General features: G+C 24.4%; 1 protein-coding gene across 1 annotated transcript; it reads right to left on the bottom strand.

The window, feature by feature from the left end:
* Positions 1 to 3,503: 3,503 nt before the first annotated feature.
* On the bottom strand, positions 3,504 to 11,441 carry LOC145835658 (homeobox protein Meis1-like). Its single transcript, XM_082943346.1, has 12 exons — positions 11,296 to 11,441; positions 10,752 to 10,946; positions 8,706 to 8,847; positions 8,313 to 8,369; positions 7,916 to 7,966; positions 7,463 to 7,690; positions 6,875 to 7,001; positions 5,602 to 5,747; positions 4,976 to 5,052; positions 4,360 to 4,418; positions 4,042 to 4,134; positions 3,504 to 3,751 (listed from the first exon to the last, which is right to left on the bottom strand). The coding sequence occupies exons 1-12, from the start codon at positions 11,439 to 11,441 to the stop codon at positions 3,504 to 3,506; spliced, it is 1,569 nt and encodes a 522-aa protein (XP_082799472.1).
* Between the last annotated feature and the right edge of the window lie 8,859 nt (positions 11,442 to 20,300).

The following is a 20,300-nucleotide window of genomic DNA, read 5'->3' as shown; positions in this document are numbered from 1 at the left end:
ACGTAAAGTAGTAGAAGAACTAAAATTCCTTAGTAAGACCGGCATGGTAAATACAGAAAGATCTGTTATACGTATAAGTGTTGTCAAAAAATCCCCGAAAAGCTTGGAAATTGACAATTTATGCTTGTAAGATCTGTAAAAGCCTTGAATTTGAGAATTATCGAAAAACCTTGAATTTTAAACAATTTGTATATGTTAAGTAATGTAATCTCGATTTGATACAAAAAATCTACCATATAAATATAATTTATTAAAAAACACATTTTAAGGAGCTTAACAGTATCTTTTAAATTTGTCTATATTATTAAAGACAGTATTTTTTACTTTTAATTTAATTATATACTAAAAATAGATGCAAAATTTGTACTTTTAAAAATATTATAATGGTGCATTGCACTTTTGCTTTTAAAATGTCTTTACCTATTGTTGTGCTTTGTATTGGAACTAAACCTAGAAATTTTTCTAAAATGTCAAAATTAGTAAAACCACCTGAAATAAAAATTCTAAAATGAGCAACACCTGTTGTATCAGTTTTCACATCTTAAAAATTGATTTAAGTCCTAATTTGGTATATGCGCTTTTATAGTCTTCAGACATTTCCTAAACACGATTTCTTGTTGTTATTGAAAAAATAAACAAAAATATTTTACTAACCCAAACACAAATTATTTAAATAATTATTTAACTCTGAACGATATCTTTTTTTAATAATTACTTTTGCTACTTTATAATTTGCCTTAACAGTTTTTTTCTGATCCGTCTAGTTATCAAAAATAATCATTTGCGTTGTTAAAACTGACTTAAGCGATTTATTTTTTTCCGTTTCTCGCATTAACTCCAAACTAATGTATTATAGTTCTAATAGCTCGTCTTACAATTCACAATTGCTTATTTTAAATTCAATATTTTTGTTACAGATAAAGAATTGCTATGATGCTCAATAAAAAAAGTTTTTTCTAATTCGTAATAGCTTAATAAATTTTTATACATTTGTTAAAAGTTAATAAAAACTTTGTTGTACATTCACGCTAAATAATAATATTTTTATGTATATAGTTAATTCACTGTTAGTAAGCTTCAGTATTTCTTTATTTTTTGAACTTTATTCTAAACAGGGTTACCAAACAAACAGGCTACTTTATTTTTTCTTTAATTCAGACTAGGTTAAAGCTGTTTAAGACGTTTTTTCATAACTCAGGTGTATTTGAAACTTTTATTTTAAAAACTTTGAATAAATCTTCGAATTTTCAGAATAGTTTTTATGACTCAAGTGTAGTTTACTAATTGTAATTTTTGTGTATTTACATATTGTGCTTTTTATAATAATGATATTTTAGTTATGTATTTAAGCTTGATTAACAGAAAGTTTTTAGTATTTAACTTCTGTAAACCTTTAATACAATTTAGACATTTTTGCTTTTAAAGTGGCAACCGTGTAAAAAACTTATTAATTACTTATAAGGTATTTAATAAAAGAATTCCATCATTGATTATGTTAAAAAAATTTATATAGCCTATTTACAGTATAAAAAAGTATTAATTTTATTTAAGTAACTAATTATTACTGAGTTTTCTAAAGAATGCAAACTATTTAAGACGCAAAAAATATTTTCATAAGTTAAAATGTTTTTAAATATAAAAAGGTGGTTCATAATATGAAAAATGTATAAAAGTGACCCGTTAATGTTTTCAAGCTCGGTTTTAATAGAGAGTTAGGTTGTAAGTAAAATAATAAAAATGTTTTATTAAGTTTAACTTATTAAGTCCTCAGGAAAGTACACATTTTATTAAGATTTTAGTATATTAAACAGTGTAAATTCTATTCCAAAATATATTTATATATTTAATAGGCATTCTATGTGTAGCTAAAAGTCATTTAAAGTAATAAAGTAATAAAAGTAAAACTGTCTCTGGTGTGACCAAAGAAAGCCAAAAGACTATTCAAATATCACTAAAACTGTGGCCCGCGAAGGTTTTGAAAAGTTGAAATTTGGCCCGCGAGCACCAACTGCCTGCCGACCCCTGTGTTATAGTATGCAACGCATACAAAAAAAAACAAACACTTAATTTTCAAATACTAAAAACTGCATTAAATATTAAAACAGTCAAAGAATAAAAAAAAACAATACTTTAATAAAGTTTAAAATTAATAAACGAATAGAAACTGAGAAAAGCTTGCAAATGAATGATAAAAAACTGAGCACAAAGCTATGAATTATAACATTAAGTTTAAGCAAATTTTAGTACTGAGATATAACTATAAACTGCTTGCTTAGTTATAAAAGCTAAATTAATCGTGTATTTGTAGTAAAACATTGATTTTATAATTAAATTGTGAAATTTTACACAAAAACGTTTCAATATTTGAATCGTTTAAACAATTTAAGCAATATTTTCAGCTGTTAATAGTGTTGTATAAACTAGAAACTATTAAATTAGTTGTTATAAATAAAGCTTATAAGTAACGAGGTTTTATTGTAATCTTATAACTTAAAAGTACACAAAAACATTGATTTTAGCTGAAATGAACAAATATTATTCTAGACCAAAATTGGCCAGATAAGTGAGGAACCGGATAAGTGAAGAAGCGCTGTAGTACAATTTGTTTAAATTTTATAGTCAAAAACTTTAAGACAATAAACCAGGTTTTAAAAATAGAATACAGCTACAAATAAAGTTATCTAATCAATTATTACTAAACTGAAGGTATATAAAAATAAAGTGTTGAATAATTAATATTGACAATAACCGTTCATTGTCAAAATCTTGTATTTTTATTCCTTAATCAACTCATAAGTTTTCTGAGTTTTTATAACAAGCCTTAAGCAATATTCATCCACTTACGACTTATATTTATCGGTAATAGAATCCACTAAGTTTAAGTTAAATGTTTAAGACGTTTAATTTGTCTGGATTTACAAATAAAACTCAGACTGCCCGGTTTTTTTTGTATAACCTTTTTTTTTACTAATAATTTTTTAGAAATATAATCAAGACAGTTTTGATGTTTACAACATATATTATTGTTTTTAGGTTAATAGTATACGTGTGATTAATCATATAAAATAGTTCAAATCAGTAATAAAATACATTAAACAATAATAAATTTGTTTCTAGTTATTTTATCTTAAAACTAAATTGTGTTACACTTTAACCGGTTTTAGAATATGAGTTTAAGAAAAGTTTAGAAACTTTAAGTATAAGTGTCAACTAGATAAATAACATATAAAACCTCGTAAAGAATCTATAAATGTTTTTGTCTTCAACAAAAGTCTAGTATTACTGCTTAGTGGTTATTTATTTTTAATAGATCAAACTTAAAGTGAATAAAATTTCCTAATAGATTTTCATTTTTAAATTATCGAAAAATTGTCTAACAGACTAGAAATTATCTATAGATTGACAAAAAAATATAATCAAAATAACTCGTAATAAAGAAATTTATATAGTTTATATATCTATATATTTAGCCATTGCCTGTTAAATGATCATTTGCCTAGCGACTAGTAAGTGGGCCGCGAATAATTACCAGACATCTGATAGCCTTGGTGCACTGTAGGACTCCCATGGTGAACGTAGTTAACATAAATAATAACATAAATAAGAACATGGTAAAAACTCGTTTGAGGTTGGTTGTGTGGAGGAAAATTCACAAACGGAAGATGAACCATGGGATGTAGGTTTTCAATTCCTTGTTGATGTTGGCTGTAATTGTTTTTTATCATAATATTAGCAGACATCCCTTGAAATGCTAAAGATATCATTTAAATTATTAGATAACGTTATTTTTAAAAAATAATTTAACTGCTTGTCAATTTTTCAAATATAGTTAAGTTTTATTAATTCTAATAATTAATTGTTGACTTCTGCTGTTACAACTTGTTATTTTTCGAAACAAAAATAAAGTTAATAATAGATAATTATACTTATTTTTGCATATATTCATACAGCTAATTAGCTTCTCAATTATAAGTCAAATATTAGTAACATAATAATAGTTTATGTATTGTACAAAATAATCCGATTTATCTTGAAACCTACTCGCTATAGGACATCTTAATTGATGTCCTGAATTAAATCTACTGTTTACTTGTATCTGGTCTTGAGAGGGAACGTTCATCATTTGCTCTGAGGCTTTATAAAATAAAGGTTTTTTTTACGCAGCTTATAAACAAGTAGTTATTAATAAGTCATTCTGTCGATAAGTAGCTTAAAAACTATTTTTTTGTTTTAAGAAAAAAATAGACAACATTTAAGTTGTGTTTTTTTTTAATGAATATACGGGTTTAACAAACAATAGTTATTGAAACTTAATAAAAGCAAGATAAAATGTTTTAAAGTAGCTGTATAAAAAGTAACCTGCTCTATAACGTTGATCGATCATTGGCTGTACAATTCTCTTACGAGCATTAATAAACCTGTAAAAGAAAAAAATAAGGACTTGTATGTTAAAACTTAAAAATTCCTCAGTAAAAAGCATTATCTACATTTCTACAATCTTTTCTTTGATAAATATACTTTATTCAAACCTAAGAGGCCTTTTATTAAACATTTATTACTTTTATTAACTGAAGATTTTTAAATATCTACATGTTAGCTTTGCGCAGATATATCTCATACATTAAAAAGACTCAAGTTTAATTTTTTAAAGGAAAATATTAACATAATATAAGTAAAATTTAAAAAAAAGTATAAATAAAATTCGTTATAATAAAAACAGCTTAAATAATTTTAACTGTTACTAGCTGCATTTGACTTTTATTATTCTCTTATTTAAATTATAGTTACTTTGTTACTTTATAAGTTTGTAAAATCCTATCTCTCACTAGCTTTTTAGTCTACTGATGAGACCTGCTCGAAAAATATATTTAGTTGACTGGTTTGTTCTACAGTGCTAAATTGATAATCTTTTGCATTTAATTTTGCTTAAAATTCATATAGTATACATACTACGAAAGTTAATTATATAACTAACCAGCTAGCTATTTGTTTTAATGTCAGACCGGTTTGTCTTGCTAAAATGTTCTTCTGCGCTTCTGATGGATAAGGATTCTAAATTGATTATATATAAAATTTAAAACAACTATAATATCATCTTATAGAAATCTAGTCAATTAATGCTTCATTTACAAAATGTATACACGTCTTATGTTCTTAAGAATTTAAAGCATAGTATTTTTAAGTAAAAAGTATAGTTTTAGATATAAGTAATATGTTAAAAAAGTACGGTTTTTATAAATAGAAATGAATAATTTAGAATTAGATAATCGAGAAGAATCGAAAAACGACCAAGAACTTTTAAAATATTTTAAAGTTCTTTTGTTTTTTTTTAAACACAAAACTTTAAAACTTATATTTAGTTATGTTTTAATCACTAACTTTTTTAAGATTTAAATTCCGTTGCGTTTAAATGAGTTTTTATAATCAATTAGTAATAACTAATAACAAATATAAACTTCTTTAAAAATTTTAATTTACAAGTTAAAATGAAGGTTATGAAAAAAGAGATATGATTGAAGTTGAGATGTAATGTTAAAACTACGTGGCAGTTTCAATATTTCCCGTGTAAGGCAGTACTTATAAGTTTAATTTGTAACTAACAGTCAAGTTTTTAAAAAGCCATGTTCTCAAGATAGTTTTTGTCGATTCTGAAAAAGCTACTCGTGGTTTTCTTAGTTGGTTTTCTACTCTTCCGCTTATGGAACCTTCACTGATTTCAGAAAGTGTTGATCCTTCAAATTTATTACCTAAAAGTTAACAAGTATAAATATAGTTTATTTCATTATATTAGTACCAATTTCATAGTATAAACATTACTTAAAACTCATGTTTTGTATAATTATTTTAGAAAATTAAAAACAAAATTAATCTGTTGGACAAAAATAACAAAACTTGTTCAATACAAAATCGCAAGAAAAAAAAATTTTAATTACACTTTTTTAAGTCAGTTAAAATGATAAAAACTTATTGGTTATTTCAATTGTGCGAAAGACTTAAAAATCAACCAAGATATTTTTTGAAGAATTTAATTAAAGATAATTTGTAGAAAACTATGACATAACTTTTACTAATGTTTTGCACAAAAATATGAAAAGCCTTATAGAAGTTTTGATTTGTTTAGAGATTAATATTAAAAAAAAGACACAAAACAAAGATTAATGTTTTTAAAAAACTATGAAAACACAGTTTAAGTCTGCTTAAGTACTAATTAAACTAGTATAGTATGTATATTATTATTTGTTTCTGAAAAAAGTAAAGATTTTGTTCACAAATTGGAAAAAATTCCTCAAAAAATGACATAGAATGTCAAAAAGCAAAAAATGTATTGACTGTTGAAGAATTTTTCTAATACTTTTTTTTAACTTTAACAACAACTTGAACTTTTTTAAAAAACTTTTGTTTAAATGATCACTTTTTTTAATGGACATAAGTTTATACCATTTTTATCATCAAATTATTAGTTTAATTGTTGAAAATGTTTCAAGTATTGTTTTTGCTATGTGTATAGTAGTATTTAGGGTTTTCAACATGTCGTAATTTTTTTTCTGGTAAACAAAACAACTTGAGTTTCAGAGAATTAACAAAAGATTAATATAAAGAGTACAAATTAATTGATTTTTTGATTGTAAAAAAAAGTTTTTTTTAAAATAAGTTTTTCTATAAGTTTAACATTTTAAACTTATAGGTAAGTCAGCTTAAATGATAGGCAAAAAATACAATATAAAATTCGATTAATATATGATTAATATATAAGTTTACAAAACAACGTAGATTTTATATAGCTAAAAGTTTAGTTTCATTCAATTTTTTAACTAAAAAGTATTTCAAACAAGTATTAGCTTAGTATTATATGTACTCTTAGATTCAAATATACTTTGCTGCGTTAAAGGTTTATCACTGCTAGTAGTTTTTGAAAACTTATAATCACCTCGAAAGACTTGTTGTGGTTCTGACGTTGTCTTAACAAATTCTTCTGAATGATTATTTGGTGAAGAGAGAAGCTTTAAAATATATTTAGCTATCAAACATGAAAAATTTACCCAGATCAATTATCTGTACGTAACGTTTTATGTTAAACTTTTTCAGAACTGTAAACAAAAGTTAATTTTACTTGACCTTGATGTTTTTTGTTATATTAATAAATTTTTAAAAGTTATATTAACCAAGATAACTTGAATTTATAGTTAAGTTTTATCTTTACCGAATGTGGGAACATATGGTCTTATAAAGCATATTAAACTAACTAATTTTGGAGAGTAATAGAAAAGGTTTTACTTTTTAATTAAGTTAGTCTAATATATTTGTTTTAAAATACTTTAGGTAAATGTATTCAGGTTTATTAACTCCCTAACTGCAATATTAACACATGCTCATACAAGTTACTTAGTTTGAAATTTCATTAAAAAACTTATAAAAATGTAGATGCATTGTTAATACTCAAAATCATAATTGTAGTTTAAACCTGATATTCTGCATTTTCATCCATCGATGGTAGATTTTCGTTGCTAAGGTCTGATGACCTATTACCGGAAGTAGTTGACTCACTTCTAGAGTTAACTTCATTTTCAAAACTCCCTGAAAATCGTTTTTCCAATGATGGAATCCTACTTGAAGTAGTGTGTTCAAATTTTAGTGTTTTTCTAAAACGGGTGCTGTAATTTGATGTGATATTTTTACATATATCTTCAACCTGAAAAATTTAAATTTTTTAATAAAGTATATAATTTGAAGTCAATCCAGTTTTAAAACTTTAAAAACTTTTATTTTCAAAAGTTGTGATTTACATTGAGACATAATATAAATTTTCTGACTTAAATTTCGCTCAAAAAAATAAAGCTGGATTGTAATAATTTTTATTTTTTAATTAAACAATTGATAAAATCATTTGTTTAAAACTTATTAATAATAAACTTACTCTTTCTACTTCTATTAACTGGTTTCGAAGCACAGTAATTGCAAGAACCATCTGTATACAAATAGAACTAATTAATAAGCATAGACTATAAATAAATAATACAAAATAGAAACATCATTAAATTATTAGAAATAGTTTTAAGAAACTTTTAAAGTGGTTCATAGCTAAATTTTCTTTTTTTTTAAACAAAAAAACTTAACATTTTTCTAGAAAACAAAAACGTCAAAAAGTTTAAAATTTTATTACATCTAAACAAACTGTATGGGTTTTATACAAGTTTTTTGTATTACAATTTTATTTCAACATTCATGTTGTTATACCTTATCAAGTAAACTCATAAAACTAAATTAAATTTAAATAAAAAAAAACGAGTCGACTGTTTTATTAGTTTACTTACCAAATGATCTACTTCATTGTTTGGATCAAAACTCCACGTACGATTTTCCTTTTTCATCTTAAAGTTATTCATTTAGTAACGATTGAAAATAATTTTCAAATTAAATATTACTAAACTTGCATCTTATAATTTTCTTATAAATATTAATTTATTTTTAAAAATACTATAAAATAAGCGTTTTAATATATAAGTAAACACTGTAAATACTTATAAAGCTAACTAAATGTTTAAATGTAGATGCTTTCTACAAGAAATTATAAACATAAACAAACATTATTATAAACCACAATGAACTAGTTTTTAAAATCCTATGTTTACTTATCTAAGTCAATAGAATAGTTTACCAGTCATTAATAGACTAAAAAAGAAAGTATATCACATTTATGTATAAACCCCTTCGGCAAACAATTCGATATCATCATCAAAAGATTGTGACGTCGTAATACTTGTGACATCATTTTGTGAAGTTTGAAGTTTTAGGGTTTTCAGTTCGATCTTTAGAAGTATGACTTCCAACAATGGGTATAAGGTGTGTCTGTTGATGTTATAAATGAGTAGGAACTAAAATGAATTTAAATAATATCAAACTAAAAATTTATTCTTCAACAGTTTTTTTATATTAAGTAACAGCTTAAGTTAATTGAAAATGCGTCTAATTAAATTTAAAACATTTATTACAATTATAACTATACTGTTATAAAGTTTAGTGATAATGTGTGAAGCATTTCATGTTTATCATCGTTTTATCCATTTAAAATTAACTGAGTAAAATTAATTTCTGCAATTGTCTTTTTAAGTTTGATTTTGATAAAAAAATAATTTCTTGTTGTAAACTATTATTACTGCTACTTAATATAGAATCATATTTATTATTTCAAAACGATTATTTTGTTAATAACTAGTTATTGCCGTACTTAAAATCTGTCTGTTTTGTGGCAAAAAGTTATCAAAAAATATTGAATAGATTAAAATAGTTATCTAAATAAATATTTAGAATCGTTTACACTAAGTTTGTATTATTAACTGAAACACTTTAATTTATTAGCAATATTCTTGTAAAGGTCACAAAACAATCCGTATTATTTATAAGTAGGTTAATACTTTTTGTAATTTTAGACCAAATAAAAACGATAATAATACAGACGGTAAGCCATTAATAAATCCATAAATTCGAACACAGAATAAATTACTTAAATTAATATTTTTCTAACAAACTCAAAATAGTTTTATAATTAATCAAAAATATTGATAGAGTGGAATAAAAATTCATAAAAACGTTTATAGTATATTTGTAAACGATAATCAGAAAGTATAACATTACTTATTTTGCTTTAGCACTTTTTTGGTTTGTTAAAAGTCTAAGTATGAGCGCAACGGGGGAAAAACTAAAAGTTAGAAAAAATTTTAAACACGTGTTTTTGTGACATAAATTAGATTGATTGTCGTTAAAGTACTTCAGGTAATCTTTCTTTCAGTATCATAATAGCAATTTTAAACGAATTATGACCACATTTTATAGGCCTTTAAAAACCTTTATTTATTTTTTGAACAATCTACATAATAAATTAAACTAATTTAAAATAGTAAAGTTTAAAAATACAAGCTTAAATTTTTTTGATTCATTCAAACTTTTTATGATAGGTTCTAACACAAACTAAACAAGAAGTATGTATACCTAAAGGTCATTAACTAATTTTGCAAGTGTAATGCATTTTTGGATAATAATAAAAATTCATAAAGTTAAGATAAAAATGTATAAATGTTTAAATGTTTCAGTTCTAGTTTAACAAATAGATAAGCAAATATTTTTCAGTAGAATCAAAGCTACAAACTAAAGTTTAAAATTCTCTTTTAATTGGATAAGGTTTTCATTATAACATATTTAGTCTCTACAAAACTTCATCACTTTAAAACTTAGTTAAGCTGATTTTTTTTATAATTTTGCTTTTAAAGTATAACAATAAGATCATTTTCATTTTAATTTTTTCAGCAGTAGTTATTAAAAAAATTTAATACAAAAATAATTGTATAAACTTATGAAAAGAACATGAACTCCTACCGCAAACATTAAAATAATATTTTTTATTTTTATATAAATTATCCCATTTTAACAGACGCATTAAACAAACTTAATGAAACCTTAAGGATTTTAAACTTTTGGTTTTATTTTTTTTCATCAACTTATTTACTACTTCTAAAGTAGCTTTTAGTGGTCGTAATAACTTAACTTAATAACAAATTAGTTAAGTACAAAGTTTTTAAAAACACTTACGAGCCAATTAACTTTTTAAGTCACAAAAGGTCTATTTTAAATCGCGTAGCAAACTATTATGTCTGTATAGTTTTTATTGTGTCTAAAACATGGTTAAATTAAACTAAAACAAGCATGAGTAATCTAAACAAACGCTATGATTTCAAACTAAAACAAATTTATCAAACTTGTAAATAGCGTCTTTGTTGAGAACCATATCCAAATAATGGTTATCAATCGTTTCTTCATGTTTTTGATAGTCGTGATCAACACTATAAGGATTGTTGTGATTTGCAACTGAGGATGTCAAACAGTTACTAGGATTACTTTGATTTTTCTGTCCAACATTTAATTGTACATTGGGGATTCCGTGGCTACAAATGCTGTTAGTTATTTTAGATTTTCGTAAAAAACTAAGTTACAAATTTACATCTATTAATTTTCAAATTCTAGTTTTGGAATTTTAAATAAATAACAAATAAAGTTGTTATAAAGCAGTATACCGTTGTAAATTCAATATAAATACTACATGTATTTTTAAATATAGACAAAGTTGTTAAAAATATATTTTAATACATCTTTACATTTGAAGTCAAAATTAAAAAACGAAACAACAAACCTGTTATTGAAGTCTTTTTTCAGGCTAAAATCGGAAACTTCGTTCTCAGATATTGTTTGGTTTGAAAATTTTTGGTGGTAATTTGATGTTTTAGCTAAGGATGTCCACTGGGCCTGGTTACTATGGTCAGAATTTTTTCGGACGTGTCAGGTTGTTCGTAAAAGATTGGATTCGAAATATCAGAAACTGGGATTTCATTACTTTCTGGTAGTTGTTGGTTTAACCCCTTTATATCGATATTAGATGGATGAGGTACCATTTTTTTATAAAGCTTTATTTTGAATTTCTATTATGTGTTGTAATATGTAGTTTTTAAACAGTTGTGATTACGTCAAAACAGGCTCTAAGAAAATTAAATTTATGAAGATTAATTTCAGATTTATTATTTCTAGCTTAAACTTTTTACATTTTATAATTAGAATCAAAATAAAAACTAAATGTCAACAAAGTTAATTTTTATATGAAAATTGCTATTGATAAAAGCAATTAAAGTTGTGTTTTGTTTTTTATTTTAAATTAATATATAATAAAATATATAAAATTTCTTAATATGTAAAACTTTGTAAATATAAAAACTATTGACTGAAACTAAAATATTATAAATGACAACATGGTTGACCAACATATTATAACTTGGTGATTTCTACGGTTTGTTATTTATTAAAGATGGGCTCGTATAAAATAATTTACTTTGAGTTTCTTAAAATTCAAATAATTTTAGATAGAAAAAAAATTATCAAGTGTTTATTAGAAAAATTTTAAATCTCAAAGTTCTATTTTATTTTTACATTTCAATTGTCTAAATTTCTACATTGAAGAATTTTTGTGTTAAGTTTATAAATAATCTAAATTTTATTAAATAAAATTTTTTTATTACTTTTAATTTTTTATAAGTAAAAGTTAAACTGTAATCGTTTCTTTAATTAACACTTTTTTATCTGCTTTTATTTTTAAAACAATATATTTTAAAGCATTTAAGATTTCTTTTCAATAACGAATAAACAAAAATAATTTAGTATGCTTTAAATCATTTCATTCAAATAATAAAACAAAAGACTCGAAAATAATCATTAAAATACTTTTTACTTATTTTATTAGTACATTTAATTTATTTAACAAAGCAACTTTTATCTTAATTTAAAAAGGGAACTTAGAAAAAAACACTAAACATTTTTTTCACCAAGTTATGGTTTTTACATATCTACTCCATTCAAATAATCAACTAAAATTGATGATTAAATAGTTAATTATAAAATTTTTAAGTGCTAAAAATAATAATGTTTTAAATTATGAGAACAAAGGGAATACATAAAACAGTGCCTTTTAGTCAACACGTTACAAATTCACAACATCAATTGGTTGCTGATTGAAATTTTGTCACTTTTGATTCGCTTGATTTGATGTATATGTGTAATACGATATCTTGCAAACTAACATTTTAACTTTTTTGCAACACAAAGTAAGATGATACATAGCTACCTGCTTATCAAAAACACTTCCAAGCAAAAAGTTATAAAAGTATTTTATTAAGTTAGTCAACCTGAAAAGTAGCATAAAAACAAAATCAGGTAAAAGCTAAAAATATTTTTCATAAACTCCTTATCTCTGCCGTGAGTAATTTTAAACAAATTACACGAATCTACGACGCATTTTTTGTAAAATGATTAAAATTAAGATCAGTTCATACCAGTGGCGTCGCGTGGTATTTTTTTTAGGTGGTGCAGAATTTAAAAAAATATCAATTATTTTAATAAAAATATGTTTTTACTGTCAAGTTTGAAAACAACTGAACTTTTGCTACACCTGAAGATAAGCTTTGCTTTTAAGGGCATAGGAGGGATGAAACAATTTGATCTTATTTTATGTAGTTTTTACTAAGCTACAAGATGCTTTTTACAGATTTTAAAAATTCAGTATATGTTTTAAGATACAGCCGGTCAAAGTCAAAGGCAACAAAAGGTTCATAATGGGAGGCACAAACTAAAACAGTGTTTAAAAAAATGTTTTACCCCCCCCCCCTCCTTTATGCCCTTAACATCTACTTTAGAATTATTTTACTGAAATTACTTTATACAGTTTTAATTTAACTACAAGTCATCTTTTATCAATATAAAAAATTCTTAAAATTTTTGAGATATGGTAATTCACAGTCAGAGGTACAAATGAATCCTTATTTTTATAATATAAACTCAAACAACAAATAAATCAAATCACTAAAATCATATCTTTTTTTTATAAGTTGGCCTCAAAATCTTTAGATGTTTCTTTTATAAAACAGAAAAAAATTGCTAAATTAGATATTTAAAACACCAAGAAAAATGAGTTATAACAAAAGTTTTTTTTTAGTATATATAAAAATATACATTGATACTTAAAAATTGAAAACTTCTCTTCAACAAAAGTATAAAGTTTAAAAAAAATTAGGATGAAAAAGTTTAATTAAAAATTGTTTTAAAAATGATGGAGAATATAGGTTTTCAGTAAAATTGTATTTTTTGCTGTTTTGGTTTGCTCTTTGTATAATAAACGATTGTACTCTCTGGCTTTGACTGGTTGTAACTAAAAGTTTAATTGGAAATTTCAAGTTTATTAAAGAGTAACTATTAGCTTTCTGAAAAAGTTAAAATAAGAACAACATGTAAAAAAGTGCCTATACACCCGCCTCCCTTACTCCTCATTAATTTGCAAATTTTTTTTTACAAACATTAACATTTTTACTAACTTTTTTTCTAATTTTAATGTTTTTTGTTGGAGGTTTAAAGTCCAATAGTTTTTTAAGGGTATCTTTTTTTTATTTAATATTTATTTGTTTTTCATTTTGATGACAGTATTTTTCTCAGGAGCTCAACTTTTTAAAGTTTAGTTGTGATGCTGTTGAACTTTTCAAGAATTTTAAAGATAATTTATAAATATGTAACCATTATAGAAGTAAAAGTTTTGTTAGTTAGTTTTCATGTGGCCATAGGGGTAAAACACTTATTTTTTAATTCTAAATAACCTTGTTATTTTCAGAGTAAAAATTAAAACTGCTTTAGTCAGCCTGAATATTTTTCTAATTTGGTCTGTTTTAATTTATCTTGGGTCATCTTGAGTTTTTAACATTTCTAAGTTATCCTGATTATGAGGCAAGGCAACCATGTTTCAACAATTTTATCTAAAATTTTTGCTTTGTTTATGAAAAAACTATACCAAAAGTTATATAAAGTAGAGGTAGACTAAATTTTCCTAAAATGTTAAACTACTTTAAGTAATCAAAGTTTCTAAATTAAGACTATTTACTTTATTTAAATATGTGATTGTTTCAATAATACTATTTTTTATTTAATTTAAATCTAAAATATTTTTCTGTAAGAGTGAACTAGAAGTTTATAATAAACTTCTTAATTCTTTTTTTCAGAACTTTGAATTTTATTATTTATTTTATTAACTTAATGATAACAATAATCAGTTATAGTTAAATTTATGTATGCAGATTAAAATAAAAAATCAAATTTTTAAGACTTTGGTGATTTAGGGTTTTTATCTTTTATTTCAAAATATGCAATTTATGACAAATCTTTTAATAGAAGTGATCTGATAAATTTAAAAAAATCATGTGGGTAAATAAACTCAAGTTTAAACCTTTGCAGTAGCTTGCTTTGTTTTTATTTTATGTTTACAATAGCTTGTAGATGATACTTAAGCAAGTCCTGTTTTAGGGAATTTTCAACTTAGCTTACTTACCGCAAGATATTGATTTTGCGGTAATTCTTGAAGAAATTTTGCTTTTTTGAGTTCATTTGCGGCAGTCAGCTAAGAGTTTGCGGCAGTGAAGTGGGCAAAATGGTCGTTTTCAAAATTGAAGTTTTAAAAAAGATTTCGTTCAAAAAAATAACGAAAACGTTATAGATACTTATTTTTTTTCTTAGAAAATTTCAAGGTGGTGCAGTTGCGGCAGTGCAACACCCCACGCGACGCCCCTGGTTCATACCATCACAAGCGGAATAATCAATTAAAATAACGAAACTTTAAAAATACTAGACTACACAAATATCATCTTGTAGAATAAGGTAATTGCTAATTTTTATTCCTACATTCTTTAGCTGGTGATCAGGAAATCTATTTTATACCATTTAAAAATTAAAAATTTAAATAGTTTTAAACTATAAAGCACTTTCTAAGATTTTAAAATATAGTATACAAGTTTTTACTAAAACTTGAATAGTTTCCGTGGTTCGTGAACAAATTTTGCTGTATAAAACAATCTTTTTCTAAACATTACTAAAATAAAAGCTAGAAATTTTATTATTTCCTATATAATCAAACTAAGTTTTAATACAGCTATAATTTTTTAGATTCAACTAAAATATGTAATTTAATGTTTGGTGAATTTCTAAAATTATACCTTTAAAAAGAGAAAAGAGAAAAAAGACAGAAGTGCGACTGTTAGCGGCCAGAGTAGCTTTTCACAACATAATATGGTAGCAATTTTTCGTCAACTCTTACCACTCAATTTTCGCTTAAACTATTGTTTATATGTTTAACCACATCTTGAAGGTTTAATCGAAACTAACCTCGAAAAATGTTTGCGAAACAAAGTTATACAATCTTAAGTTAGTAACGCACTTATCAAAAGTTATTTTTCAGACAACATAAGGTTCCTCAACTTAGTTTATCGAACACACAAGTAGTAAAGAATTAAAAAAATATGAGAAAATCACTTAATTTTTCATAAACTTGTAAACTTTGACGTGAGCAATTTTTCACACATTCCGCGACTTAATGACGCCTCTTTAACCGAAAATTAAAATCAACAAATATTTTTAGCCACTGCAGGTGGCAGATGTAGTTTATAGAATATCTAAAAAAATAAATCAAGACCACACATTGTGACGTTACAAGTAATGAATATTTCGCTAGTCCTTTCTCCTTCGCCGGTGGTCAACTTATCTGGCTTGTTCTATGATTAAAACAAAAAAAGTTTAAACTTTTATGTCAATCTAAAGTTATACGTTTTAAAGTTTTACTGAACAAATTAAAACTGATGGTTATTTGAAGTTTTCTTAAAATTTTTAAAATGTTTTTCAAAACATACTAAATTGCAACAATCTATTTAAAATAAAGCAGCTTAAATAATTTATTAACTACTGCTGATGGTTTGATCTTTTTAAAGTAAAACCATATTCTATTTTCTAAGTGCATTTTTTCATATATATTTTAATAAATCACCTTATCTTATAGCAAAAGTTAATAATATGACAGACACCTATCTTATTGCCACACGAGTAGTAAGTTTGCCACATTCACAATTAAGATGACTATCATGAAAATCAGTGTTTGGTAATAACGCGTAAATTAATCTTAAAATAAAAGGAATTTATGTTAATAAAACTATATGTTGAACGATAATATAAAAAAATTTAGTTTTTTTAAAATTTGTCAAAAATATTTTTTAAAAAGCTAAAATAACAGTTGTTTTCAAAATTATTTTAATTTTTTTAATTCAAAAATCAGTTTTATATTTAGTCACTTTAAATGTAAAACTTTAAATTTAATTCTTTTAAGTACGAAAAATCTTTCTAAAAAGCTGTTCAAATAAATTTTTAGGAAGTTATTTTAGCGAGATTAAATTGTCAAACAAGTTTTTAAGATTGCTTTATTGCAAAAAGTTCATACATGAATTATTTTATAAACTATAGGTGTTTTATTATTTAAAAGAAATATAAAACTATGAATTAATATAGTTAAATTTAAAAATTAGATTACACAAAGTAATTCAAACCAATATTTCAATAAAATTTATACTTCTAAACCCAATAAAGTTTTAACTAAACTATAATATTAAAAAGAAATATTTTGTGCTAGACGAATCAATATACTAACTAAAGCAAATAAAAGGTTGTTGATATATTAATATCGATAACTAACTAACGTATTGTTATATCTCCGTAAATACAAGTTTTAAAACCATAAACTTTTTGTTTTTACTTTTATATCAGAATATTAAAATTTGAAAATTAAACATTAGTAAATCATATAAACATTAGAGATAACTAATGCAGAGATAAATTGCACTTAAATGTGTTTTATATCCTATGCACGTTAAAACGATTAATTTAAATGCTTAAAATAGTACACTAATATTTCATAACCCTTTTTATCAAATGTATAACTAAACAAAATTTAGATTGTTTTTAGTTCATAATCATGCAGAAAATCGTAAAAATTTAATCTTTTTACCAATTAAAAGTATTGGCAAGTATAAAAGATGCAGAACTTTTTTTTTGTAAATGTCAAAGATTATAAAGTCAATCACAACTCTTAAACAATGTGTTCAAATATTCTACATTGAATGCAATTAACAAAAAAGTCGCGCCTTATAATAAACCAATTTCAAGAAAGCTCATCAACTTATTAAAACTTTACTTATGATGAATAATCAAAATATAAATGTTTTATAAATATTTTAAAATTTCCGAAAAGACTTTTGACAAATTATGTACGTAAAAGTTTTGTACAAAATACTTAAATTACTTAACTTTCATTCTTAACTTGTTGAAAGTATTCATAATTTTTTTTTAAATAATTTGAATATATGTTTGAACATGCTTTAAAACATAGTAATTAATCTTGTGCATATAAGTTTTTTTTTTTATTACTATATTTATTGACTAATTTTTAATTTAATGGACGATAAAAAGACTAAAAAAGATCTAAAAGACGCTCAAGTTATTTGCTCCTAGGACCAAGTACATGAAGAACCCTTCGGTAATTGAGTCACACACCTCTTTGATACTTTGTAACTTGTATTTATAAGATATCATACTTTTAGTTTAGAAAAAAAGTTTCATCAATGAATAAAAGTTTTCCTTATTCTTTTATATATGCTGGCACTTAGTATACCTAATAAGAAACTTTTTTTTTTAGATTTAATCAACAAATAAAAGTAAATAGCGATATATATATTTTTTTGTTAATATAACAAACAATAGTTTTTTATAGTCGTTTGGTATATAATTTTTTTTATCCATATATTCCTCAGTAAAGGTAAGGTTAATTAAAAATGTTACAAAAGTTTAAGATTAAAGTTTTTTATAGGTATTATAACGTAGTGATAATAAAAGTTTATGTGCAATAATTTTGTTTGAAAAACACGCTTGATTTAGTTTTGTCACTATTCAAAGAACTTGTGCATTTTTAAATAGTTTTAGTGATTGCTATTAAGGTTTTTTTTTGTTTGTAAATTGTTGAAGGAAAATGTTTTATTAGAAAAATATTTTAAACTGCTCGTGTGCGCGACTTAATTTTACTTCTATTTAATATTTAGTTAGTTTTAGTTTTGCTAAAAAAGAATTTTTGTTAACGAATTTATATACTTTATCTTTCGCTTGTTTAGTGATATTGTCTTGTCTGATGTATTAACTTCGATTTTTTTCTAAGTTTCATAGTTTCAAGCCGAATTTATTATTAAATTTATATTTTGCCTGATTATTATATCCCATTTATTACATAAATCTCAATTTAATGATATCATATAAACTCGTGTTTTAAAATTCTTTAACCTTTTAAATTTATTTATGATATTGACTGTTGGTGAGTTAACAACTAGTTATTTTGACTTATAACAGATACTAATAATAAACACCGTTTCTTAACAAGTTAGTTTAAAATAGTGATGTACCGGACCCACAATTTCAGGTCCGGCCGGAACCGGATCCGGATTTTTTTTTCAAATTAGAATCCGGCCGGAACCGGATCCGGACTTTTTTTTTCAAATTAGAATCCGGCCGGATCCGGATATCAGACAAAAATGGCAATATCCGGCCGGACCCGGACACGGATAGTGAGTCTGGTACATCACTAAACTAGCCTTAGTCAAAATGAGGTTTTTAAAAACTGAAAAAAAAACTTTAATCTAATAAAAAGTAGAACAGCTAGCCATAAGGTTTACAAATTTAGGTGTTATTTACAATTAAAAATCTGAAATCAAGTTATTGAACTAATTACACTAGAAAATTACAAAATATTGAAAACTGGATCAGCTCAAACTCATTCAAAATCTAAAAGAAAACTAGCCTGAGTTTTTATAAAAAACTAAACTAGCCTGAGGCAGTCCAAGATTTTCTAAAATTCCCAAAAATCTTCAAACTAGCAGTGTTGTCACTGTTTAAGTCAATAAAACTAGCTAGAGTGAGTATAAACAAGCCTGAGTCAGAATGGGGTTTTTAAAAACTGAAAAAATTACTTTAATCCAATAATCAGTAGAACAGCTAGCAATGGTTGACAATTTGGTAGTAAAGTTGCGGACTGATTGTGGTAAACTTAACTTATTAGTACTACCCATCATAATTAAATCCTACCTTATTTAACTAATATCTAACAAATACTAAATTCTAACTGAGACTACTTTCTATAATCAGACTTGATAGTTTTGAGTGATGAATTTTTTATAAAAAACACAACAAGAAATACTAGTATATACAAAATTATTAATTACTTTGGTAACACTTTAAAAACTGGAAGCTATTTAAATCTATATCAAAAGACTTAAAAAAATATACTAAAAATTTAATAAAACTTTTAGTAAACAAGAAACTGTAAAATTTTTAATAAAATATTAAACTATAAACCTAGCTTAAATATTTAAACAATTAAACACCTGTTGAAATATTCACTTTTAAAACAAAACACTACTTACAATAAGCATTCACAAAAACGTTCAAGATATCTTGTTGCTTCAAGCTACACACCAAACTAACTAACTGCTTACATATAAACTGCCTGTCATGTTCTGATGTTTTGTTGCATCAGTATTTAGTTTGAAACATTTCGCCATATGATTCTCATTGGCTTGTACATTCAACCGTATTAACTCTAAATATGCTCTGAGCTCAACTTTAAACAATAAATAATGCAAGTTTTCATTCCAAAGTTTTCAATTTTACAACATATGTAAAAATATGCATTTCATGAAATGTTTATTTCATAGTTTAAATGTAAACAAATGTAAATTAGTCACGTGTGCAAAATGAGCCAATAACGGTGGGTGTTTAATTTTAACTGACGAAAAAGACTCTTATTAATTTAACACAGTGTTTGTTTTTGAAAAAATTCTTTTCAGTATGCTCTTTTTTACTAA

The sequence above is a fragment of the Thalia democratica genome, chromosome 1 (genome assembly GCF_965202585.1).
Source record: "Thalia democratica chromosome 1, ktThaDemo2.hap1.1, whole genome shotgun sequence".
In the NCBI taxonomy this organism is placed as follows: domain Eukaryota; kingdom Metazoa; phylum Chordata; class Thaliacea; order Salpida; family Salpidae; genus Thalia; species Thalia democratica.
The sequence above is the reverse complement of the archived record's forward strand: the minus strand, read 5'-3'. Positions and strand labels throughout refer to the sequence as shown.

What these genes read in the sequence shown, in the direction of transcription:
- LOC145835658 (XM_082943346.1), bottom strand. Translation starts at nt 11,441, where the DNA reads ATGGTACCTCATCCATCTAATATCGATATAAAGGGGTTAAACCAACAA. An exon ending in ATGAAAATGCAGAATATCAG is followed by an intron (nt 7,002 to 7,462) that starts GTTTAAACTACA and finishes TATATTTTAAAG; the next exon opens with CTTCTCTCTTCACCAAATAA. An exon ending in ATTAAGATGTCCTATAGCGA is followed by an intron (nt 3,752 to 4,041) that starts GTAGGTTTCAAG and finishes TGATATCTTTAG; the next exon opens with CATTTCAAGGGATGTCTGCT.